This window comes from Salmo salar, chromosome ssa27, assembly GCF_905237065.1.
Source record: "Salmo salar chromosome ssa27, Ssal_v3.1, whole genome shotgun sequence".
Classification (NCBI taxonomy): domain Eukaryota; kingdom Metazoa; phylum Chordata; class Actinopteri; order Salmoniformes; family Salmonidae; genus Salmo; species Salmo salar.
The window spans coordinates 1619437-1646960 of record NC_059468.1 but is presented as its reverse complement, the minus strand read 5'-3'; the positions used below and the strand labels follow the sequence as shown (position 1 = coordinate 1646960).

General features: G+C 42.0%; 1 protein-coding gene across 1 annotated transcript; it reads right to left on the bottom strand.

The window, feature by feature from the left end:
* Positions 1-638: 638 nt before the first annotated feature.
* LOC106588179 (small conductance calcium-activated potassium channel protein 3-like) lies at positions 639-27524 on the bottom strand. The gene is made up of 8 exons (XM_045709872.1): positions 27444-27524; positions 26856-27137; positions 12587-12753; positions 7871-8012; positions 2307-2417; positions 1941-2068; positions 1635-1704; positions 639-1486 (listed from the first exon to the last, which is right to left on the bottom strand). Exons 1-8 carry the CDS (start codon positions 27522-27524, stop codon positions 1262-1264), a joined length of 1206 nt encoding a protein of 401 aa, XP_045565828.1. The 3' UTR covers positions 639-1261.

The window sequence follows — 27524 nt, the reverse complement described above, 5'->3', positions numbered from 1 at the left end:
TCCCCACCAGGTGTAGCACTTCTCTCATCGTTTAAAAACAAGAAATGGACAGTGACGGGATACCTAGTCATTTTTTGCGTCGTCACTGCAAGCGATCACGACTCAACAAAAAAAAACTGTTTACTTCTGAAGATCACTTTAGCACCGCACTAAAAACCAGATTCAAATTCGACACAAACCTTCAAATAGGTATGTAATCGCACATTATATAAACTCTTTATAGTGTTTATTTACATTTTAGAGGCGATAAGTTGGACAGATCGAGTGAAAAAAAAAAGCAGTTTTCCCACACGACATCTGTCCTTCTCACTATCACGCATTAGTGTCGCTTTCCCACCGGAAGCTCATTGCCTTCTTGAATCATGCAGAAACGGGCAGCCTTGAGGTCATATCATTTATTTTGTTGGAAAGGGGAGAAAGTGTGCTTTACAATGGTATTGACATTACAGTTGATCTGGAAGTATTATGTTTTTGGGGCGCTAAAATAAGGTCAATTGTACGGACCAAGACGATGTACAAAAGTGAGTGAGTTTACCTTATCTGTGAACTAATGTTTTCCCTTTACAGTATGGCGAATTTTCAGAATGAGAGAAGTAGGTGAAAATGAGACATTGCTTGTTAAACAAGTGGAGCTGGAGCTGGGCCTGGCTTAAGCTGGATGCCACTAGGTGAAAGAAACACCACACACTTTCTCTCTCTCACTTTTTCAATACAGTGGCTAAAAAGGGTTATGCCAGGTGTACTCTCTGCCTGAAAGAGATCAGTTATGCCAACAAAGGGTATCATGCTCTACTGGGACATTGTAGAAGAAATGTCCACAGGCAGAAAGTGTACAATGCAGTGTAGCCCAAAGATATTGCTTTTGATGTGTTGGATTTGATAGTAGCACGTGTGTGAGGGGGTATTATTACATGTTTTACTCAGTGAATGTTATTTTTGCACACATGTAGCCTTGTGCCTGTTTGTTAACATTAACCACTATTTTACACACAGAGACTGATCATTTGGATCATATTCTTTGTTTAATTAGTTAAAACCTGCATTTTAACAAACATTGTTTTTACATGTTTCAGTTACCTTTTTGGGCCTTCACCAGTTTGCATCCCTGATGTAGCCTTATTTCCTGCCTAAAATTAATCTAATTTCATTTTAGCCTGACCTAAATCCCATAATTATCCTGATCCCAACTGTTCCCCATCACTCTCTACCTCTTCCCGTGATGATGCACAACCCATACCTGCCATCTGTCTTGCTATCTTACCTATCCTGCCCTCCCATTCTCTGTGTCTGCCTGCTCTTCCCTCTCCCTTAGCAGGTGGCGGATGGAAGAGTTCTGTGTGGAGAGGGTGCTGGAGAGGAGGGGTATCAGGGTCCTGAAGCCTTCTCTCAGCTCCTCCACATTCTGCTGCAGACTGTTTGTGTGTGTTTCCAGGTCCCCTCGTAATCCACTCACCTCTGACAGCATGTCATACATCAGATTCTGCATCTACATGGGAAAGAGGTGCAGAGTGGTCCAAGAATGAGGGGACAATGAGAACATTTAGGAAGTTAATTGCTACTTTCTCTAGAATATTGGTCATATTTGGTTGTTGCAACAGTAGCGGGTGAACCTATGGGGTGACTGCCCGTCTGACCTTGCAGAGATCAACAAGCGTGTTGGCCTGGTCAGCCAACTTCCTCCTCTCCATCTTCACATCACGCAGCCTGGGGAGAAGATATTTAACATTCAGAAATAATCACAGGACAGGTACAACAAATTGAAAATATAATTCATGATGACCAGAGAATGACCATTTCTATATTACAGTTGGGGTTTCAGAAGTTCTAGAGTTGTAACACCTGGGCATGTGATGTAATGTGTGACCTTATCGATATCTCAGGGGAATATCTAAGCTGATTGGTGGGTTCTTGGGGAAGTGTGTTCTGATTTGGTGCCTTACTGGTGGATGGCGAGTAGCAGCTTCCTTTGGTGCATGCGTACTCTGCAGTGATCTCTCTTCCTGGCAAGCTTGGTGTGTTTGTAGATCATCCAAGTCTCTCTCAGTACATTTGCTGCAGCAATTTTTATCTGGAAGAAACGATTGTTTCCTCGTCCAACACTCAGTTTTCTATGGATGCGTCCCAAATGGCTCTATATTCCCTACGTAGTGTATTACTTTAGATCGGTGCACTATTATATAGGGAACACGGTGCCATGATTCATACAACTACAGGCCACCATTGACTGTATCTCACATCACATGTTAAATCAAGGTTCCAAAGACCACTATTGAATACATTCACGTGTTAAATCAGGTGAGTTTTACCCCTTTTGTAAAGTGGGAGTCCATCATGAAGTTGTGGACATGTTTCTCTGCCCTAGTCAGCTCCAGTTTCCTGGCAACCACGGCAACCACCAGCACTGTGCAACCAGCCCCCTGTGTATGTGTGTTTGTGCGCGTGTGTGAAAGAGAAATAAACAAAGGTTAAAGGCCCAGTGCAGTCAAATATATTTCCATATTAGGAGGTTGGAATAACACTGTGAAATCATGATACTGCCCTCACTGGAGTAACACATTTTCTCTGGACCTCTGCATGGTCTATGCGGCTGCATGCCTATTGAATCGATGATAGGCTTTCTGTGGTGCCAGGGCATGTATAGCATTGCTTTAGCTCATTGATAAATGTTTATTGGTCGGCCTATTTGGTCATAATTTTCTCATGTTAAGCCTAACATTTCACAAAGCTATATATGGTGTCGCAATGCTGCCATTTTTAGACTGCTGGCTGGTGGCAATAATGTAATTACTTATTCAGTAATTCAAGTTGTAAATTCAATACAGTTTTGATGCAACAGTATACTAATCAGTTACCAATTCATTTTTTTTGAATATACACCTACTGTCCTGTATAGGTTACCTGAACCTGCATGACATAAGCCGTCCTTGTGCTTTCTCCGAGCTTGGATATAAAGTTATTGTGCGTAAAACCAGTCTTAATGCCAAATAATAGTCAGTCCACCATCAAAACACTAGTTTACTAGGGATTGTTTAATTCTGCAGTGTAATAGCTATACCTATATACTGTATTTAGCTTTTATTTATAAACTTTTTATAAGAATTACACTTCAAATAGCCTAACAATGAGGAAAAAATAGCCCTGCACACAATTTAAACTTATATCTTGGCATGCCTCATTCAAAACTATCAGCGATAAGGGACTGTTGATATTGCAATCACACAACTCAACGCCGGTTCACCAGTATAAACAAAATCGCAAAATGCTTATTTTGTTCAAGCCCTCAAAAACCACTCAAGATGATAATCTGTTTGCATCTACCAATTTATTGGCTGTCCAGTATCCAGATGATCTGTCCCCAGAGCTTCCTATACAGTTATTCTCTTTCCGTAACGTGTTGAGGCCGGCAATTAAGGAGAATGAGAGGCTCAATTAAAGATTTTGCAGAACTGCTGTATTTGAAGCAGCACTTGCTTTCTTCCCAGTTTCCCTAATGTTGTTACGGCAATCAAGCTGTTATACCATCCCTGTAACTGTCACTTCTAAACTAGAACTCTTAAAGAACTACCTAAGAAGCATTAGGCTCTCGGTCTGATATGCGCTTTTGAATCAGAGTAAGCTCCCCTAATTGCATTGGCGCTGTCGTATCCTTGACCAAGGAATTTGTTCCCCTTATACTTTTTCAGGCCTGAGGAACTTTTTCAGTCACATTCATGAAGCCCAAGAAACAAACAAGTAGCTTCCTCCTAGTACATATGGACATTAAAAAGGTTTATGAATAACCTTTTGGAGGGTTACTGTGAAAATTATTTATGAAATAAAAAAGACATGACAGAGCTGTTTGAAAAGACCACCTGAAATTTCAGCCTGCTTTGGTGGGATGGCGTTTTGGCCTGCCTGGTGAATTAGTTAATAGACCAATAAAAAAAGAGTTCCAAACCGCTCTGCCAATGACAGCTTGTTATCAGTTTTCCACTCCCCTAAAAAGCTATTTTGGTTTATTTTTGACCATTTTAATTGAAAACAATCACAGTAAGGTACTTAATTGTTACACAGAAATGATTTGATATTGAGATAAAAACGGCTGCATTGAAAAAGAAGACTGTGCTAATGACCACAATTACAGTGCTTTCAGAAAGTATTCACACCCCTTGATTTTTTTTCTCACATTTTGTTGTTACAGCCTGAATTGTAAATTAAATAAATTGACATGTTGTATCACTGGCCTACACACAATACCCCATAATGTCAAAGTGGAATTATGTTTTTAGAAATGTTTAAAAAGTAATAAAAAATTAAAAGCTTTAATGTCTTGAGTCAACTTTGTTATGGCAAACCTAAATAAGTTCAGGAGTAAAAATGTGCTCATAGTGTTTTAATGACTACCTCATCTCTACCCCACACATACAAATATCTGTAAGGTCGCTGAGTCGAGCAGTGAATTTCAAACACAGATTCAACCACAAAGACCAGGGAGGTTTTCCAGTGCTTCGCAAAGAAGGGCACCTATTAGTAGATGGGTAAAAAAGACAAAAGCAGACATTAAATATCCCTTTGAGCATGGTGAAATTATTAAATAAACTTTGGATGGTGTATCAATACACCCAGTCACTACAAAAATACTTCCTAACTCAATTGCCGGAGAGGAAGGAAACCGCTTAGGGATTTCACCATGAGGCCAATGGTGACTTTAAAACAGTTACAGAGGATGGATCAACAACATTGTACTTACTCCACAATACTAACCTAAATGACAGCATTAAAAGAAGGAAGCCTGTACAGAATAAAAAATATTCCAAAACATGCATCCTGTTTGCAATAAGGCACTAAAGTAAAACAGCAAAATATGTGGCAAAGAAATGAACTTTATGTCCTGAATCCAAAGTGTTATGTTTGGGGCAAATCAAACACATCACTGAGTACCACTCTTCATATTTTCAAGCATGGTGGTGGCTGTATCATGTTATGGGTATGGTTGTCATCGGCAAGGACTAGGGAGTTTTTTTTAGGATAAAAAGAAACGGAATAGAGCTAAGCAAAGGCAAAATCCTAGAGGAATAACCTAAAACACATGGCCAAATATACACTGGAGTTACATACCAATACGACATTGAATGTTCCTGAGTGGCCTAATTACAGGTTTGACTAAAATCGGCTTGACAATCTATGGCAAGACTTGAAAGTGACATCTAGCAATGATCAACAACCAACTTGGCCAGTGGCGACCTGTCATTCAGGGTACACCTGTTTAGCTATAGGTTTGTTGCCTGTTTTGCATGTTATATTGGCATTAATTTGTGTCACATGTCAGTTTGCAAACAATGTAAAAACATTTATTGAGTGAATAAAGTCGCATACAAACATGGTCTCTTACTTGCTTTTTTGAGTAAGGCAGTTCCAAAATGCAGGTTTTTCAGCCTAGCTCAGTGCTTTATGTGGTGGAGGGGCAGCCAGCAGAAAATACAGACCATAGGCGTTGGTAATCTTCTTTAGTTGCACCGTGATTGGCTCAATGTTTGGTAACTCGTGGGGACACTACGTCACTGCAGAATCTACAGGGAGAGCTTGGCAGTTCAAGCCCCCTTGGGTGCTGCCATAGAAGTGTCCATCCAAGAACGCTAAAGGTTGTTGGCCATAGATAAAATGATGCAAAATCACATTATGTCTACCGTAGCTTTGGACTGATCATGTCAATCATCATGAATCACGTCGACAATCTCCTGGCAAATCTTTTTCAATCCTTGTCATATGAAGAGAAATTATAAAACGTATCAGTGCTCAACTGCCATTGGACAAACATTACACAACAATCATTATTTTGCTTCCTCTGCCTGTTATTCGATGGAAAGGGTGTGTGGTCCAAGTCTGGGTTTAAAGATTTAAAACATCTGTCTGAAAGGGTCTCTTTTCCAAGCTTAAAAGGATAAACATTCACACGCAACACCATGGGCCAGAAAAGGTTGAATCCATTGGCCATGCTGTCAATCCAGCATGACTTCTGCCGCGTTCAAAACAGCTGGAAACTCGGAACTATGAAATCTCAGACTTAGTGAGTTTAAGATAACTGGGACTCGGGAAAAAACTAGCTCTGACTGGGAAAATACATTTTCAACGGTCATCCAACTCGGAATTCCAATTCTGGATCTCGGGCCTCTTTCTAGTAAGATCACTGACGTCATGATTCAACCTTGTTTTTTTGCAGAGTTCGCAGTTGTCTTGAAAGCACCATAAATCCAGAGAATGACAGATTTTGATGACAAAATTTGCTCAAGAAGGACCGCCGTGCCACCTTCCTATTCAAGTGAGCACACCACAACAATGGTGAGTCCAAAAATGTTTTGTATGCTGCTGCATAAACAATGTAATATGCCAGAGAGATATGTATACTGTAGCTAAGAAAGTAATACTAAGTGTGTGTTGTGTAGTAAGCTGTTAGTTGTCCATGTGCCTCACACTAATAATTTGGCCCCTTTCCACCTCAGAACTGACTTCGTGATGCACATGTAGCCTATAGCCTGTTTTAGAGAAATGTCATCATCGAATATTGTAAGAGCTTTCTTTGTCTGCTTATATGCCCCCTTTATTTATCCGACGGTTCTGACTTGGTGTACAGGGAGAATACAGTAAGAACGGCCCATGTTCAGAATTCTGTCGCTGTACATTTCAAAAGTGCTGAACAAATAGTTAGATTGACTACGCCCATGTTAGCTCGCTCATTAACGTCTTAGTCTAAATTACGGATTGCCTCTTATCTGCTCGTCGTTCCCTTATGCCATAGTTTGTACATCTCAATTGTTATAGGCCTATTGCCTACATAATTTTAGGCAATGTTGGAATTATTTAATTGTTTTGCTTACTTTGTGTATTATAATTAGCTCCTGCTTTTCTTGACGAGGAGGAGATAGTATATAATGTTGTTGGGTCTGTAACCATGTTTCCCATCCAAATACTTGTTTTCAACAAAAAGTTCAGTAATAGACCCATGTATTTCCATTGCAAGGGTTGTTTTGTTTGCACAATGTGCTGTCTGTGCGTCGGTATATTGTATATAAAAGTGGATCCTCATGATTGTATTTTCCTTATCAACTTACACAACTCCACAAGGAGTCAGTAGTAACCACAGGCATATCATCTATGATCATCTATGATTTTTTTTAAATGCAGTAAATGAGGCTGATTGAACTGTTTCGCAGCCAGACAAGGCTCCGCTGATAGCCAGGTGTAGCAGTGGTAAGGATTCACTGCATGGTGTTGAAGAAAAGCTCTGCTGTTGGGACAGCTTTATGTAGGCCCTAACAGTTTGTGGGCACCGTTTGTCACCGTTATAGTGCAATGAATGTATTGTTTAGTGTTGTGTAGTGGCTTTGCTGGCGTGCATAAAAAAAATGGGGGGAGTGTGCCTCACCAAGATTGACATGCTAAAATCGCAACCAAAGATGACAGAGCTTGAAGAATAAAAAAATATATAATTTGCAAATGTACAATCCACGTGTGCAAAGCTCTTAAAGACTTACCCAAAGGTGATTCTATCATGTATTGACTCAGGGGTGTGAATACTTATGTAAATGAGATTTATGTATTTCATTTTCAATAAATTAGCAAATATTTCTAAAACCTTTTTCACTTTTTCATTATGGGTTATTGTGTGTAGATGGGTGAGATTTAAAAAATATTTAATACATTTTGAATTCAGTCTGTAACACAACAAATGTGGAATAAGTCAATGGGTATGAATACTTTCTGAAGGCACTGTACCTGCCCATCCCCTTTTCTTCAATTTTCTTTAAAGATGTCATTTGAATTATTCCCACGCACCTGCAACAAGTCGACTCAGCTATGCGAGAGCTTTTCCTATTTTGCAGAAACTGCTTACCATGATGCCAGTGAGTAGACAGATGCTGCGGCCACAGTAGGTGTGGGGAACAACATCCCCGTAACCAATGGACAAGAAGGTGACCGAGACCATCCACAGGGCCTCCATGTAGTTACTGCTCAGGTCCTTATAGTTGTGGTGTCTATAGGACAGGGGAGGGATGATGGTTCAGCTTTTCCTCTGTCTTGTCCACTCATCATATTAACATGAACATTTAACAAATAAACTAGTTTCAGTCTAGGAGTATGATATTTGACTGTATTTTTTATATGACTGACAACTTATGATGGGCCCATCTAATGTCAGTCACAGCACAGATTGGTCCAAGTCATTATAGTCACCAAGGCCGGGATTCATTGAAAGGCGCGTTGCAGCATGACGCACTGTACTACCGACAATGCATCTTTTAAAGGTAATTTCCCAGACGTTTGCAGAGATTGCATTCACAGTAAACGTTGTGGATGTCGACTGAAGTATAAATGACCTTTTAAAAGGTGCATTGTCTGTAGTGTAGTGTGCACTGCACCTTTGAATCAGTGTACATTTTGGCACTCTTTTTTTTAGATTTAGTCAATTTTTTACTAAAATATCATTAAGTCAAATTTTTGTCATTTGAATAATGATTAAGTCTAGTTATTGTCAAAATGATTTTTCAACTACATGCCCTTTCATATTAGTCATTAACCTATAGTAAACATAAATCACTGAATTCCATGTGCACAAACATACATAGCCTTGTCCTACTACTTTTTTTCCCTTCCTGCATAACAACCTATTCTCCCCAACAGCAGAAATATGAAAAAACATAAGAATAATATTATATTCACCTATATAAGAATTATCTGGCCATGTAAATTCCTAATTCAGCCTACAGCACATTACATACAAAACAAACAGACACACACAAGCAGAGAGAGAAAGAGAGAGAATCACCAGAAGGTGCCGCAAAGTAGTATGGGTTTCACCTCCATCACTCGGTCGCGTCATTGCCATTGTTATCAACGTTCCACATGGATGTCCAAAAGTAGAATGGGTGCTAATGACTTTGAACGGGAGCTAATGACTGTTTCGCCCAGTGATGTAGTCGAGTCACTGAACCTCAGGTCCCAAGTCCGAGTCGCCAATGGTCGAGTCACGAGTCCCTATGGCTAAAGTCTGTCTCCCAGTGATCGAGTCCTTGTCCAAGTGCTCAAGTCTGAGTCACTGGGTCCACATTAAAGGTGCAATATACAGAAATCGCTCCGCCATTTCCTGGTTGCAAAAATTCTAATAGTTCGCCTAATTTTTGTTTATGTGACAAAACAAGCAGTCGTTATGTGGAAAATCATTGTATCATCTAAACCACTGTGAAATATATTTTCTAGGGATGCACAATATATCGGTGAACATATTGAAATTGGCCGATATTAGCTAAAAATGCCAACATCGGTATCGGCCCGATGTCTAGTTTAACGTGATGTTAAAAACCGATGTCAAAGCTGCCATGCATACCTATATAACATACACTACACTTGCAACACAGCATCCCTAACCTAGCCCACAATGTCTGCTGTGTGGATCGAGCAGTCAACAAGTCGAGCAGTCATTTGAAAGAGTAAGAAAGCCAAGAAAATGGAATTCATTGCCCTTGACAATCAACCGTTCTCTGTCCTGGGTGATGTTGGCTTTCACCGACTGGTCGAGCACAGGTACACACTACCAAGTGCGCTATTTTTCAGATGTTGCCCTACCAGAGTTGCACAGTAATAGCGTCACTGCTATTAGCTTCACGACATACATACTATGGAATGCCGTTTGGGTCTTTGCGTGTCAAAAAAGATACAGTAGCACTGTCAGAGCTGTACAAAAAAGTCTGCAAACAAGCAAACACCAGCAACGTACAATGTGTTTATAATATCGCGTTGGTAATAAAGGATAATTTGTTTGACCGCAACTTCTGGGGTAGCTAGCTTTAGCTTGGTACCTAGCTAGCACCAATACAACCAGCCTGAAAACAATGACCAGTAGAAACTGCTGTCATTTTCATTATTCTTAGCAATGATTTAGGAATCTTTGTGAGTAAGTATTAGCTAGGTTGCCACTTGTTGTTCGCCTGTTGAAATTGAACTTCAGTTCATGAAAATAAATAGCTAGCCAGCTACTTAACCCTGTTGCCCAAAGCTAACGTTATAAGCAGCCTGCTAGCTTCATCTGGCTAGTGAGGCTCGACCGGACCGGGTTATGTGTTGTGAAGCTAGCCACAATAAGGATTACGCACGATAGTGGAATTTGCGGTTTGCCTGCAAAATAAAAGTATGACATTGACAGTGATGCAAATTAATACAAATAGTAGAATTATGCCATACTTTTATTTTGAAGGCTAACCTCAAAGTCCACTATTGTGGCTAATCCTTATTGTGGCTAGCTACACATAGATGGGTCTGACCACCATTAATCAAATAAGAACTGTCTTATAAATTAGGGTTATTTTAGATGATGACACCTAGCTATACAGTTAGCTAGCTAACTATAGCTACTGAAACAGATCATGTCGTTTTGCTATGTTTTTGGGGAAGAACATTGTTTGCATCCATGAGCTAGCTAGCTTTTTGTTATGACCAGCACTGTAGGTGCGCGAGACAACTTTACAGCATCATAGCATACGTATCGATGAATCGTTGTCACATATGAAATACGAGTGATGGTGTAATCAATGTGTAATAACTATGTAAAAAATGTATGAATGCGTTAAATCATTATGTGACGTGCAGTCATATTCAGGTCCTGATTGGTCAACAAGCTTATTTGACACGTCAAACAGTGTTATTTGACTTGTATTGTTTTTGACACGCAAAGACCCAAATGGCCTTCCATAGAAATCCTGGTTGAGAATGAAACGACTGAAGAAATGAACAACGAAACAGCACAGTAAGTAAGTGAAAGAAATAGGTTTTGATTATGTTTTACTGGTAATGGGGACATTCGTAAATGCCAACAAAAATTGTTTGGGGTCAGTGGTGTGTGTGTGTGTGTAACCTTTACTTAACTAGGCAAGTCAGTTAAAGAACAAATTATTATTTACAATGACGGCCTACCCCGGCCAAACCCGGACGACGCTGGGCCAATTGTGCGCCGCCTTATGCCGGTTGTGATGGAGCCTGGATTCGAACCAGGGACTGTAGTAACGCCTCTAGAACGCTGCATCCATGTCTGTGTGTGTTAACTATTTAAATGTACTAGAATGCTTAAAAGACCGCAACAATTTTAAATATCGGTTATCGGTATAGTTTTTTTTTTGCAAGGAAAATATTGGATATTGGTATCGGCCAAATATGTCATATCGGTGCATCATTAATATTTTCCATAACCAAAAATATTGTATTTTCAGCTGAGTGACGATGGTTTACAAAAACAACACTGAAGAACGGGAAGCATAGAAATAGCACATATAGAACAGATCTTCCGCTTCTTAGACTTGATTTCAATGAGAATGACAGATCTATAACTCAACATTTCTGTGTGCATTTGGTCAGGTCGCCCAAAAGTTTACATATTGCAGCTTTAACTTAAAATACATTTATTTACCAATTCATAAATAGCGTAGTGGTAAGATACATTTTGTCAATAAATTGTTTGCTATCCCTTTTCCTTTCTTTCTGTGCCACCAACATGTTTGCATATAGGCTACTGGTAATGTTCCAAGAGCCAGGTTCAGTTGAAAAACGTTCTTGAACATTGCAGATAGAAATACCATGAATAGAGCCGACATAGAGAAAAAACCGTAGCGCCAGTATTATGAGTCATGTCTTTTCAGCAGTAGAATCAAACTGTTTTTTTCTGAGTAGAAGAGGGAGACTTGGCAACATAATCTGTATATGAAATGCAGTGGGAAAAGTGGGAGGGTTGAGAGAGAGACAGACTACTTTTCTATAGCCTACTAAAGAGAAAGGAAAACATAGCTTGACTGTTATTTTACAATTAAACTCAATGCAGCTATTGCTTTTGATTTCGTAAAGCAGCTTGTGTTTCTTAACCAGGGCAAGGCTTTTAGTCACAGAGATAATTTTGTCTCGTCTCATTTTAGTAAACTGAAATTAAAAATAATGTTGTTTAGTTATTTTTTTTCTAGGTCTATTTATTCAGTCATCAATTGCCACTGAAAAATAGGTGTTTGACGAATATTGTAGAGTACTATTTTAGTTAACACTGCATTTAATGAATCCTGGCAAAAGTCTGATACCTATTGTCACGTCCTGACCAGTATAGGGGTTATTTGTATTTGTAGGTTGGTCAGGATGTGGCAGAGGGTATTTGTTTCATGTGGTTCGGGGGTTATGTATATTGTAGGGGTTTGATTTATTATTTCCGGGTTTTGGTTTATGTTCTATGTTTTGTATTTCTAGGTTCATTCTAGTTCTTTGTATTTCTATGTCTAGGTAATTGGGTGTTGGACTCTCAATTGGAGGCAGGTGTTTTTAGTTGCCTCTGATTGAGAGTCCTATATATAGGTATGTGTTTTGTTTGTGGGTAGTTGTATTTCGCACTGCTGTGAGTATTAGCCTGTGAAACTGTCGTTCTTTGTTTTCTTGTTTTTCTGTGTTCACATATATTTAATAAAATATAATGATGAACATGCAACCCGCTGCGCCTTGGTCCTCTCTACCCAACGACAGCCGTTACACCTATTTCCCGATTTCCCTCCTTCTCTCTACTCCCTTTCCCTTCTTAGTCACTCACCTCTCACAGACATGTAGGCCCCAGGCAGCAACTAGCCACAGAGAGACGCTGAAGATCATCAACACAGTGCCAGGGTAGATGGTCATCAGGGTTTTGACCACAAAACGGCTGTTGAAGTGGATCTGGATACAGGTCAAAATAATAATATGAATATCCACAGTGGCAGGGTTAGGGGAAAATAATAAAAAATATATATACCCCAAAAAATATATTTTCAATAATATATTTATTAAAAAGATATATATATATATGGGGGATTGGAAATGATGCAGACAATTACATTGATAGAAGTCACAATTTATTTGCAATATTAAAGCTGATCCACCTTTACATAAAAAAATACCTATGCAAGGGTTTTTCTTTATTTTTACTATTTTCTACATTGTAGAATAACAGTGGAGACATCAAAACTATAAAATAACACATATAGAATTATGTTGTAACCAAAAAAGTGTTAAACAAATCAAAATATTTTAGATTCTTCAAAGTAGCAACCCTTTGCCTTGATGACATCTTCGCACACTCTTGGCATTCTCTCAACCAGCTTCAACTGGAATGCTTTTCAAACAGTCTTGAAGGAGTTCCCACATATGCTGAGCACTTTTCCTTCACTCTGCAATCCAACTCATCCCAAACCATCTAGACTGGGTTGAGGTTGGGTGATTGTGGAGGCCAGGTCATCTGATGCAGCACTCCATCACTCTCGTTCTTGGTCAAAGCCCTTACACAGCCTGGAGATGTGTTGGGTCATTGTCCAGTTGAAAAACAAATGATAGTCCCACTAAGCACAAACCAGATGGGATGGTGTATAGCAGTAGAATGATTGGGTAGCCATGCTGGTTTAGTGTGCCTTGAATTCTAAATAAATCACAGACAGTGTCACTAGCAAAGCAGCCCCACACCATCACACCTCCTCCTCCATGCTTCACGGTGGGAACCACATATGCGGAGATCATCAACTTCCCCTACTCTGCGTCTCACAACGACATGGCGGTTGGAACTAAAAATCTCAAATTTGGACTCATCAGATCAAAGGACAGATTTCCAGAAAGTGTCTTCTTCTTATTGGTGTCCTTTTAGTAGTGGTTTCTTTGCAGCAATTCGACCATGAAGGCCTGATTCACAGTCTCCTCTGAACAGTTGATGTTGAGATGTGTCTGTTACTTGAACTCTGTGAAGCATTTGTTTGGGCTGCAATCTGAGGTGCAGTTAACTCTAACGAACTTATCCTCTCCAGCAGAGGTAACTCTGGTTCTTCCTTTCTTGTGGCGGTCCTCATGAGAGTCAGTTTTATCATTGCGCTTGATGTTTTTTTGCGACGGCACTTGAAGTTCTTGAAATCAGGCCTTCATGGTTGAATTGCAGCAAAGAAACCACTACTAAAGGACACCAATAAAAAGAAGAGACTTGCTTGGGCCAAGAAACACGAGCAATGGACATTAGACCGGTGGAAATGTCCAAATTTGAGAGTTTTGGTTCCAACCGCTGTGTCTTTGTGAGACACGGTGTGAGTGAACGGATGATCTCCGCATGTGTAGTTCCCACCATGAAGCATGGAGGAGGAGGTGTGGTGGTGCTTTGCTGGTGGAACGGTCTGTGATTTATTTAGAATTCAAGGCACACTTAACCAGAATGGCTACCACAGCATTCTGCAGCGATATGCCATCCCATCTAGTTTGCGCTTAGTGGGACTATTTAAGGGCTATTTGACCAAGAAGGAGAGTGATCAGATGCCCTGGCCTCCACAATCACCTGACCTCAACCCAATTGAAATGGTTTGGGATGAGTTGGACTGCAGAGTGAAGGAAAAGCAGCCAACAAGTGCTCAGCATATGTGGGAACTACTTCAAGACTGTTGGAAAAGCATTCCAGTTGAAGCTGGTTGAGAGAATGCCAAGAGTGTGCAAAGCTGTCATCAAGGCAAAGGATGACTACTTTGAAGAATCTGAAATATAAAATATATTTAGATTTGTTTAACACTTTTTTGGTTACTACATGATTCTATATGTGTTATTTCATAGTTTTTATGTCTTCACTATTATTCTACAATGTAGAAAATAGTAAAAATAAAGAAAAACCTTTGAATGAGTAGGTGTATCCACACTTTTGACTGGTACTGTATCTACAACACAAAATCTATGTGTACATGTGTGTATAGTGCGTATGTTAACATGTTTGTGTATGCATGTGTCTGTGCTTATGTTTGTGTTTCTTCACAGTCCCTGCTGTTTCTTATTTGTATCTGTTTTTAAATCTGATTCTATTGCTTGCACCAGTTACCTGATGTGGAATAGAGTTCCATGTAGTCATGGCTCTCTGTAGTACTGTGTGTCTCATATAGTCTGTTCTGGACTTGGAGACTCTGGTGGCTTGTCTTGTAGGGTATGCATGGGTGTCTGAGCTGTGTGCTAGACCGCTGCACCACTACTACATCTCAGTGCTTGAGGCGTCACTACAGACACCCTGGTTTGAATCCAGGCTGTATCACAACCGGCCATGACTGGGAGTCCCATAAGGCGGTGCAAAATTGGCTCAGTGTCGTCCGGGTTTGGCCGGTGTAAGCCTTCATTGTAAATAAGAATTTGTTCTTAACTGATTTGCCTAGTTAAATAAAGGTTACATTTAATAAAAAATTAAAAAATTGAAACAGACAGCTCGGTGCTTTCAACATGTCAATAACTCTAATAAATACAAGTAGTAATGAAGTCAATCTCTTCTCCACTTTGAGCCAGGAGAGATTGACATGCATATTATTAATGTTTGCTCTCTGTGTACATTCATGGGCCAGCCATGCTTCCCTATTTGTGGCACCTGACCACACGACTGAACAGTAGTCTAGGTGCGACAAAACTAGAGCCTGTAGAACCTGCCTTGTTTATAGTGCTGTTAAGAAGATAGAGAAGTGCTTTATTATGAACAGACATCTCCCCATCTTAGCTACTACTGTATCAATATGTTTTGACCATGACAGTTTACAATCCAGGCTTACTCCAAGCAGTTTAGTCACCTCAACTTGCTCAGTTTCCACATTATTTATTAGAAGATTTAGTTGAGGTTTAGGGTTTAGTGAAGGATTTGTCCCAAATACAATGCTTTTAGTTTTTAAAATATTTAGGACTAACTCATTCCTTGCCACCCATTATGAAACTAACTGCAGCTCTTTGTTAAGGGGCCTAGACAGCTGCCCTGGGGAATTCCTGATTCTATCTGGATTATGTTGGAGAGGCTTCCATTAAAGAACACCCTCTGTGTTCTGTTAGACAGGTGACTCTTTATCCACAATATAGCAGGGGGTGTAAAGCCATAACACACGTTTTTCCAGCAACAGACTATGATCGATCATGTCAAAAGCCTCACTGAAGTCTAACAAAACAGCCCCCACAATCTTTTTTGTCATAAATTTCTCTCAGCCAATCTCAGTCATTTGTATAAGTGCTGTGCTTGTTGAATGTCCTTCCCTATAAGCGTGCTGAAAGTCTGTTGTCAATTTCTTTACTGTAAAATACCATTGTATTTGGTCAACACCATTTTTTCCATAACTTTACTCAGGGTTGGTAATAGGCTGATTGGTCAGATATTTGAGCCAGTAAAGGGGGCTTTACTATTCTTAGGTAGCTGAATGACTTTTGCATCCCTCCAGGCCTGAGGGCACACACTTTCTATTAGGCTTAAAGTGACGATATGGCAAATAGGAATGGCAATATCATCCACTATTATCCTCAGTAATTTTCTATCCAAGTTGTCAGTGGCTTGTCATTCTTGATAGATAGCAATAATTTTTCCCAAAATGTAATTGAAGGTGCTCCAAAAGCTTTTACTATAATTCTTTATGTAATTTATCTTTGTTTCATAGTGTAGTTTATTCTTCTTTTTATTCAGTTTAGTCACATGATTTGTCATTTGCAGTACGTTTGACAGACTTATTTGCCATTCCTTTTTGCCTCATCACTCTCAACCATACAATTGTTAAATTCCTCATCAATCTGCAGGGATTTAACAGTTTTTACAGTAATTTTCTTAATGGGTGCATGCTTATTAGTAACTGGGACAAGCAATGTGTCAAGTGCAGCGTCTGTTTGCTCCTCATTACTCACCACGGACCAACAAATATTCTTTACATCAGCAACATAGGAATCACTACAAAACTTATTGTATGACCTCTTATACAGGCCCAGCCTTTGGAACTTTGATTTTCCTAGATATGGCTACTATATTGTGATCACTACAGCCGATCTGGATACTGCTTTCAAGCACATTTCTGCAGCATTAGTAAAGACGTGATCAATACATGTTGATGATTTCATTCCTATGCTGTTTGAAACTACCCTGGTAGGTTGACTGATAACCTGAACCAGGTTGCAGGCACTGGTTGCAGTTTTACGCTTTTTCTTGAGTGGGCAGCTTGATGAAAGCCAGTCAATATTTAAATCACCCAGAAAATATACTAGTGTATCAAGCATTTCACACATGTTATCCAGATACTGACTGTCAGCACTTGGTGGTCTATAGCAGATTCTCACAAGAATGGGCTTTACGTGAGGCAGATGAACCTGTAGCCATATTACTTCAACAGTATTTCACATTAGATCCTCTCTAATCTTTACAGGAATGTGGTTATGAATATAAACAGCAACACCTCCACCACTGGCATTTATGTATTTTCTGTAAATATTATAACCATGTATTGCTACCACTGTATCATCAAAGGTATTGTCTAAGTGAGTTTCAGAGATAGTCAGAACATGAATGTCATCTGTTACTACCAAGTTATTAATTTAATGAACTTTGTTTCTTGAGCTACACATGTTAACGTGGGCTATTTTGAGCACTTTTCTGGGATGCTTGCTTGTTTTCATTACTTTATTGGATAGCTTAGCAGAAGTAGATATTCTCATGTTATTTATGTTAGTGCAGGGTGAGCTGCACACAGTGGACTTCCTACTAGGGCACACCGCCTCAGTGCTAACAGAATAAATCTGGTTAATAGGCACATGACTGCTGCATACAATAGCTGTATGATCAGCAGAGGCATTCAGGGCAGTTAGAGGGACATAAATTAGGTTAATTACATTGTGTCTATCAATGCCCCTGGTGTAATGTACATTTGCTAAAGCATTATGATGACTCAGCGACACAATGGTAGCGATTAACTGAACTGGGCTTGGGTCATTGATAAGTCATTGTCTCAATGCAGCCTTATAATGCTGTGAAAGGATCCAGAAAAACAAAACACGTTTTATAAGGAGAATGGGATCCACCCAAATCAAGGAGCACAGCTTAGTAATGTAATTTACTCGAGCTCAGGGATAGGACATTGTTTTTGCACTGAGAACAGTCACATTTCTTACCATGGAGCTTCCCAAAATCACGACTGGCAAGAAGGACGGGGAAATCCGCCCTCTCCCACGCTTCACAGGCTGGTGCAGGCTTCCGACAGATCGAGAAGACCTGCTCGATCCAGAGCTGGGATGGAAGGTTCCCAACATCAACTTCAAAATCATAGGGGAAGGAGTAGGAGAAGGCACAGCGGCCATAGACACATGTACCCCCAACATCAAAGGTGCAGGAAGATCAGGTTCCAGGGCGGCGAAACTATTCGTTGTTTGCATCTGCTCCGGGCCTCTCGTTGGGAGTGTAGACTGCTTTGCAGGAGGCTGCTGTCTTTGGCTTCCACGGCTCGTGACATGCGACCATCCTTAATTGCCATGCTCCTCTTGCTGTGCTCCTTCAACTGCTATCAGATGGGGGAGGAGAGGCAGGAGATGGCTGCCCTGGCGAATGATCTCTGGGCAACACCGGCCAGTCGGATAACGACAAACGACAAGACTGAGATGCATCCAACATGCACGAACGCTGTCCAGCCACCGGCATAGAAAAGATAAACATTCCACTCTGCTTTTTCCCCAGTTTCTTACGTAGGCTGGCAACCTGCATGATCAAGGAAGCCACCTCAAGCCTATAATCCTCGGCAAGCAAACAATTGCCGCATTGGAACTCTAAGCGATCCAGTTTGTCCCGAAACAAAGCATTGTAGATACAGCTCCTACAGCGCTGGAACCATTAATTTACTTCTCCAGACAGAGGGCTCCACTGGAAAACTCATCTGGGACTAACTTCGTTAGCTTGATGGCTAATGTTAGCAGCTTAGCTAGGTTAGTGTGTCTTTCAAGCAGATTTTAACCTGTCAGTTAAGCGGGATTCTGGGACAAGAAATAGCGATCCTAGCTGTTAAACGCCAACCACGTCACAGAATCCATGGAAAAACAAGTTTGGTATTTATGTTTAACAAAGATTGGTTTTGATTTAGTTAATATAAACTGAATGTTTCCAGCATACAGTGGCTTGGCCACTCAAGGACATTCAGAGACTTGGCCCCAAGCCAGTTCTGTGTTGTGTTGTCTTGGCTGTGTGCTTAGGGTCATTTTCCTGTTGGAAGGTGAACCTTCACCCCAGTCTGAGGTCCTGAGTGCTCTGGAGCAGGTTTTCATCAAAGATCTCTCTGTTCTTTGCTTCGTTCATCTTTCCCTCGATCCTGACTAGTCTTTTCTGCTGAAAAACATCCCCACAGCATGATGCTGCCACCACCATGCTTCACCGTAGGGATTGTACCAGGTTTCCTCCAGATGTGCCGCTTGGCATTCAGGCCAAAGTGTTCAATCTTGGTTTCATCAGACCGGAGAATCTTGTTTCTCATGGTCTGAGAGTCCTTTAGGCAAACTCCAAGCTGGCAGTCATGTGCCTTTTACTGAGGAGTGGCTTCTGTCTGGCCACTCTACCATGAAGGCATGATTGGTGGAGTGCTGCAAAGATGGTTGTCCTTCTGGAAGGTTCTCCCATCTCCACAGAGGAACTCTGGAGCTCTGTAAGAGTTACCATCGGGTTCTTGGTCACCTCCCTGGCCCTTCTTCCCCGATTGCTCAGTTTGGCCAAGCAGCCAGCTCTAGAAAGAGTCTTGGTGGTTCCAAACTTCTTCCATTTAAGACCTTCAATGCTGCAGAAATGTTTTGGTACCCTTCCCCAGATCTGTGCCTCAACACAATCCTGTCTCAGAGCTCTACGTACAAATTCCTCACAAGTCCTCAACTGGCAGCTTTATTAAATAGTACCCACAAAACACCAGTCTCAATGTCAACAGTGAAGAGGCGACTCCGGGATGCTGGCCATCTTGGCAGAGTTGCAAAGAAAATGCCATATCTCAGACTGGCCAATAAAAGGAAAAGATTAAGATGGGCAAAATAACACAATATCATACATTCTGTTCCAGAACTCCAATTTGAGCAGCAGCAGCTGAAAAATGAGCTCCTACAAATATTGAAATTTACATGGTTTTTAGAGTGAAGTACATCGGAAAAAAGCAAAAGAAAACTGCAAGACTGAATAGGAGAAAAAACAAGCAACAAACAAAGAAGATAGGCTTTTGAAAAATAACTATTTTTCATAAAATTGTAGTTATCTTAGCAAGCTGAATTGTTTACCAGTTGCTAAGCAGTTGCTAGGGACTCTTTTGGAAGAAGCTAGCTAGCTAACGAAGAACAACAAAGAATATCTAGTTAACAGAAGAAAAGAAAGAGAAAATAAGGACAGAAGAAAAAGGATATCAAAGTGAAACAGTTCTCTAAAGACACAGGAGACAATAATACAAGAAACAACACTTCTGTAGCTTGTCAACTATGTGTCTGTCTATCCCTGTTCTCTCCCCTCTGCACAGGCCATACAAACGCTTCACACCGCGTGGCCGCTGCCACTCTAACCTGGTGGTCCCAGTGCGCACGACCCACGTGGAGTTCCAGGTCTCCGGCAGCCTCTGGAACTGCCGGTCTGCAGCCAACAAGGCTGAGTTCATCTCAGCCTATGCTACCCTCCAGTCCCTAGACTTCCTGGCGCTGACGGAAACATGGATTACCACAGATAACACTGCTACTCCTACTGCTCTCTCTTCGTCTGCCCACGTGTTCTCGCATACCCCTAGAGCATCGAGCCAGAGGGGTGGTGGCACTGGAATCCTCATCTCTCCCAAGTGGACATTCTCTCTTTCTCCCCTGCCCCATCTGTCTATCTCCTCATTTGAATTCCATGCTGTCACAGTTACCAGCCATTTCAAGCTTAACATCCTTATCATTTATCGCCCTCCAGGTTCTCTTGGAGAGTTCATCAATGAGCTTGACGCCTTGATAAGTTCCTTTCCTGAGGATGGCTCACCTCTCACAGTTCTGGGTGACTTTAACCTCCCCACGTCTACCTTTGACTCATTCCTCTCTGCCTCCTTCTTTCCACTCCTCTCCTCTTTTGACCTCACCCTCTCACCTTCCCCCCCTACTCACAAGGCAGGCAATACTCTTGACCTCATCTTTACTAGATGCTGTTCTTCCACTAATCTCATTGCAACTCCCCTCCAAATCTCCGACCACTACCTTGTATCCTTTTCCCTCTTGCTCTCCTCCAACACTTCTCACCCTGCCCCTACTCGGATGGTATTGCGCCGTCCCAACCTTCGCTCTCTCTCTCCGCTACTCTCTCCTCTTCCATCCTATCATCTCTTCCCTCTGCTCAAACCTTCTCCAACCTATCTCCTGATTCTGCCTCCTCAACCCTCCTCTCCTCCCTTTCTGCATCCTTTGATTTTCTCTGTCCCCTATCCTCCAGGCCGGCTCGGTCCTCCCCTCCTGCTCCGTGGCTCGACGACTCACTACGAGCTCACAGAACAAGGCTCCGGGCAGCCGAGCGGAAATGGAGGAAAACTCGCCTCCCTGCGGACCTGGCATCCTTTCACTCACTCCTCTCTACATTCTCCTCTTCTGTCTCTGCTGCTAAAGCCACTTTCTACCACTCTAAATTCCAAGCATCTGCCTCTAACCCTAGGAAGCTCTTTGCTACCTTCTCCTCCCTCCTGAATCCTCCTCCCCCTCCCCCCCTCCTCCCTCTCTGCGGATGACTTCGTCAACCATTTTGAAAAGAAGGTTGACGATATCCGATCCTCGTTTGCTAAGTCAAACGACACCGCTGGTCCTGCTCACACTGCCCTACCCTGTGCTTTGATCTCTTTCTCCCCTCTCTCTCCAGATGAAATCTCGCGTCTTGTGACGGCCGGCCGCCCAACAACCTGCCCACTTGACCCTATCCCCTCCTCTCTTCTCCAGACCATTTCCGGAGACCTTCTCCCCTTCCTCACCTCGCTCATCAACTCATCCTTGACCGCTGGCTACGTCCCTTCCGTCTTCAAGAGAGCGAGAGTTGCACCCCTTCTGTAAAAACCTACAAGCTCGATCGCTCCGATGTCAACAACTACAGAAGCCAGTTATCCCTTCTTTCTTTTCTCTCCAAAACTCTTGAACGTGCCGTCCTTGGCCAGCTCTCCTGCTATCTCTCTCAGAATGACCTTCTTGATCCTAATCAGTCAGGTTTCAAGACTGGGCATTCAACTGAGACTGCTCTTCTCTGTGTCACGGAGGCTCTCCGCACTGCTAAAGCTAACTCTCTCTCCTCTGCTCTCATCCTTCTAGACCTATCTGCTGCCTTTGATACTGTGAACCATCAGATCCTTCTCTCCACCCTCTCCGAGTTGGGCATCTCCGGCGCGGCCCACGCTTGGATTGCGTCCTACCTGACAGGTCGCTCCTACCAGGTGGCGTGGCGAGAATCTGTCTCCGCACCATGCGCTCTCACCACTGGTGTCCCCCAGGGCTCTGTTCTAGGCCCTCTCCTATTCTCGCTATACACCAAGTCACTTGGCTCTGTCATATCCTCACATGGTCTCTCCTATCATTGCTATGCAGACGACACACAATTAATCTTCTCCTTTCCCCCTTCTGATAACCAGGCGGCGAATCGCATCTCTGCATGTCTGTCAGACATATCAGTGTGGATGACGGATCACCAGCTCAAGCTGAACCTCGGCAAGACGGAGCTGCTCTTCCTCCCGGGGAAGGACTGCCCGTTCCATGATCTCGCCATCACGGTTGACAACTCCCTTGTGTCCTCCTCCCAGAGTGCTAAGAACCTTGGCGTGATCCTGGACAACACCCTGTCATTCTCCACTAACATCAAGGCGGTGACCCGATCCTGTAGGTTCATGCTCTACAACATTCGCAGAGTACGACCCTGCCTCACACAGGAAGCGGCGCAGGTCCTAATCCAGGCACTTGTCATCTCCCGTCTGGATTACTGCAACTCGCTGTTGGCTGGGCTCCCTGCCTGTGCCATTAAACCCCTACAACTCATCCAGAACGCCGCAGCCCGTCTGGTGTTCAACCTTCCCAAGTTCTCTCACGTCACCCCGCTCCTCCGCTCTCTCCACTGGCTTCCAGTTGAAGCTCGCATCCGCTACAAGACCATGGTGATTGCCTACGGAGCTGTGAAGGGAACGGCACCTCCATACCTTCAGGCTCTGATCAGGCCCTACACCCAAACAAGGGCACTGCGTTCATCCACCACTGGCCTGCTGGCCCCTACCTCTGAGGAAGCACAGTTCCCGCTCAGCCCAGTCAAAACTGTTCGCTGCTCTGGCACCCCAATGGTGGAACAAGCTCCCTCACGACGCCAGGACAGCGGAGTCAATCACCACCTTCCGGAGACACCTGAAACCCCACCTCTTTAAGGAATACCTAGGATAGGATAAAGTAATCCTTCTAACCCCCCCCAAAAGATTTAGATGCACTATTGTAAAGTGGTTGTTCCACTGGATATCATAAGGTGAATGCACCATTTTGTAAGTCGCTCTGGATAAGAGCGTCTGCTAAATGACTTAAATGTAAATGTAATATTCCATAAACAATTGGCCATTTCCAGCTACAATAGTCACTTACAACATTAACAACGTCTACACTGTATTTCTGATTAATTTTATGTTATTTTAATAGACAAAAAATGAGCTTTTCTTTCAAAAACAAGGGCATTTCTAAGTGACCCCAAACTTTTGAACGGTAGTGTTGCCACACCCTGATCAGTTTCACCTGTCCTCGTTATTGTCTCCACCCCCTCCAGGTGTCGCTTGTTTTCCCCAGTGTATTTATCCCTGTGTTTCCTGTCTCCCTGTGCCAGTTTGTCTTGTATGTTTCCAAATCAATCAGCGGTTTTCCCGTTCTCCTGCATTTTGCATTCTCCTTTTTCTAGTCCTCCCGGTTTTGACCCTTGCCTGTTTCTGGACTTTGTACCCGCTTGCCTGACCATTCTGCCTGCCTTGACCATGAGTCTGTCTGCCACTCTGTACCTCCTGGACTCTGATTTGGTTTTGACCATTCTCTTGCCTACCCCTTTGGATTAATAAACATTCTAAGACGCCAACCATCTGCCTTCTGTGTCTGTATTTGGGTCTCGCCTTGTGCCTTGATAAGTGTATATGCCAATTATCTGATGGGCCGACCGCATTCTATCCCCTATCAACACTTTTTTCACTTTTGGTGCCAACGAGAATGGCATAAGAAAGAAGTCAAGACGACTAGCTTGATTGAGCCTCTTCCATGTATATCTCACTAGGTCAGCCTCCATATATCCATTAGTTCCAATATGAAGGTTAATGAGCCATATCTGTTTATGGTCCAATAACATATTTAAAATCATCCATCTACTTTGCAGATCTGTTTGGACAATTTGCACATTCGGATCAAAATTACTGTTAATTAATGTCATGCCCCCTTTTGAGTTTCTTTGCCCATGAGAGAAGTATAGTTTGCCCCCCCAAGTCCATTTTCCACTCACCTTCATCTAAAATTGTTGAATGAGTTTCCTGTAAACAATAGATATTATCTTCCTTCTCTTTGAGCCAGGTAAATATTGTTCTTCTTTTCTTATCTTATCTGCTAAGCCATTACAATTATAACTGGCTATATTTATTTCACCATTTACCATAATGAGATACAAGTTTCAAATCCATTCATCATATGTTTGTAAATTTACCATTAAAAAGTACCATAGTGATTGAGTGTCCAAATAGCTGTACCATGATATTTGCATTGCTAATAAGTAACCCTCCAATTGTTCTCCACTACTCCACCCGCCAAAGCCCCTCCCAAGTCGGGTTGTCATCCCAGTGACTGGCAGACCACCCCCGTCCCCCTGGATCCCTATGTCCCCCGAAAGGCCAGGACCCATCCTTTGAAAAGAGCACACAGTGCCACAAACAGAACAGAAGCAGATCAACCGTTAAAAGTATTTCCAATGCTCTCACCTCAATTTGCTTTATATATAGCTATTAAAAAAAATATATATATTAAAATATCCATCATTTACAATTAATATGCGTAATAAGGTCGGCAGTTTGTGCAAAGGATTGTTACCTGTAACCAGGATTGCCCTTGCATCACATTACATTTTTGTCAAGCAATTATTATTTCAGCAAACAATTATTGTGATTCATCCTATATTTCCCCAAACATCCTTACCCCCTTGCAACAGATGTGGGATACACGCACACGCACGCACGCACGCACACGCACACACGCACACACACGCACGCACACACGCACACACGCACACACACACACACACACACACACACACACACACACACACACTCACACTCAACCCCTTTCCCCCACACTCAACCATAAGCTCAGATGCTCAACGGTTGTTACATCCCAGAGCCCAACTCAAGAAAGGACTACTAGTTTTTATTAAACTTCTTTTTTCGTCAGCATGCTCGGCTAGCCAATGCTAAAGCAGCATATTGGATTCCATGAAAATGCAACACCTAGCGTTGGTGTGAGTATCTGCTGGCAGTGTTGTGGAATCCAATGGGCAGCTTTAGCATCGTTTCGACTTGATGGAGAAGGTACTTACTACTGAACTTCAAGTCAAAACCATTCTGGCTATTGTACAACCTGAGTATGTACAGGTCCATTAACCTGTCTGGGCTAGGGGGCAGTATTTTCACGACCGGATGAAAAACGTACCCAATTTAAACAGGTTACTACTCTGGCCCAGAAACTAGAATATGCATATTATTAGTAGATTTGGATAGAAAACACTCTGACGTTTCTAAAACTGTTTGAATGGTGTCTGTGAGTATAACAGAACTCATATGGCAGGCAAAAACCGGAGAAAAAGTCAACCAGGAAGTGGAGGATCTGAGAATTGTAGTTCTTCTTTCTAGTCCCTTTCGAAACTACACTATCTGTGGGGTTACGTTGCACTTCCTAAGGCTTCCATTGGCTGTCAAAAGCATTCAGAAAGTTGTTTCAGCCTTCTCCTGTTACTGGGCAGATAATAGGAGCTCAGTTACTGAGTGGACTGCCTGTGGACAAAGGGATTGGAGATGCTGTTCCTTCTTTTTCTCCTTGAATGAATACGCTATTGTCCGGTTAGAATATTATCACAATTTTACGTAAAAAATACCATAAAGATTGATTTTGAACAGCGTTTGACATGCTTCTAAATACGGTAATGGAACATTTTTACGGTATTTGGACATAAATATGTATTATTTCGAACAAAAACAACATTTCTTGTGGAAGTAGCAGTCCTGGGAGTGCATTCTGACAAAGATCAGCAAAGGTAAGAGAATATTTCTAATACTAATTCTGAGTTTAGGTTGCCCCGAACTTGGCGGGTGTCTGTATAGCTCGCTGTGATGGCTGAGCTATGTACTCAGAATATTGAAAAATGTGCTTTCTCCGTAAAGCTATTTTAAAATCTGACAAAGCAGTTGCATCCAGGAGTAGTCTATCTATAATTCTTAAAATAATTGTTATATATTTTGTCAACGTTTATGATGATTATTTTAGTAAATTGATGTGCACATTCACCGGACGTTTTGGTGGGAATACATTTTGTGAACATCACGCGCCAATGTAAAATGCTGTTTTTGGATATAAATATGAACTTTATCGAACAAAACATACATGTATTGTGTAACATAATGTCCTAGGAGTGTCATCTGATGAAGATCGTCAAAGGTTAGTGCTTCATTTAGCTGTGTTTTGGGTTTTATTGACACATGTCCTTGCTTGGAAAATGGCTGGGTGATTATTTTTGTCTATGTACTCTCCTAACATAATCTAATGTTTTGCTTTCGCTGTAAAGCCTTTTTGAAATCGGACAATGTGGTTACATCAAGGAGAAGTGTATCTTTAAAATGGTGTAAAATAGTTGTATGTTTGAGAAAGTCGAATTATGACATTTTGTTGTTTTTGAATTTGCCGCCCTGACATTTCACTGGCTGTGTCCCGCAGGTGGGACGCTAGCATCCCACGTAGCCCATAGAAGTTAAAGCAAGTAACTAAGATTTGAGGGAGAGGTTGCATCACTTGCATGGTGACAGATGTTGACCTCTGACCTTGTTGAGGGCGCCAATGCTGCGCGAGGCGGTGTCTGTGTATAGTCGGCTGTGCAGCATCAAGGCACGGCCCAGGAGATAGAGTCGCAGGAACATGGGTAGAGCCAGTACGATCTCCAGCTCCGTCTCTGACAGCGTGGGGGACATGGCTTGCCATGACAATGGGAGACCCACTGGGAATGGGTGCACTGCCGCAACAAACAGCTCAAGGGCGATCAGGCTCACCCGCTCTGTTGTCATGGCAATTTGCCAGTCCTCTGATCCGTTATCATGGATGTAGAGCTAACAGTGATGGGAGTATGGGTACACAGCCATGTCAGAGTTAGTGCATAGAGGAAGTACAGTTCATTGAGAGTGAAGTCAAAGTGTAATAAATTATATAATAAGAAGTAACAGACAAGGTTGCCCTCTGTCACCATCTACTTTCCCCATTAGCAATAGACCTCTACTATACTATAGTCTGGTATATAACAAAAACTATTGTAGAGTAGAATGACTTCAAAGAATCTAAGCTGAGGGATCACATAAGCTAGTTTAAGATAGTGAGAATATGGACAGTGTAGTAAGTAGTCAGAGAGGTGAAATTACCTGCACCTCACAGATGTGGTAGGCAATGACCAGACCCAGCAGGATGAGAGAGGACAGGCTGATAACAGACTTCATAGCCAT

Excerpts from the sequence above, each read along its gene's own strand:
- LOC106588179 (XM_045709872.1), bottom strand. The coding sequence starts at position 27,524 with ATGGCTATGAAGTCTGTTATCAGCCTGTCCTCTCTCATCCTGCTGGGT. Across the intron at positions 8,013-12,586 it reads GGCCTACATGTCTGTGAGAG|ACACCACAACTATAAGGACC; the intron begins GTGAGTGACTAA and ends CCTGTCCTATAG. Across the intron at positions 2,069-2,306 it reads ACTCCCACTTTACAAAAGGG|ATAAAAATTGCTGCAGCAAA; the intron begins GTAAAACTCACC and ends CGTTTCTTCCAG.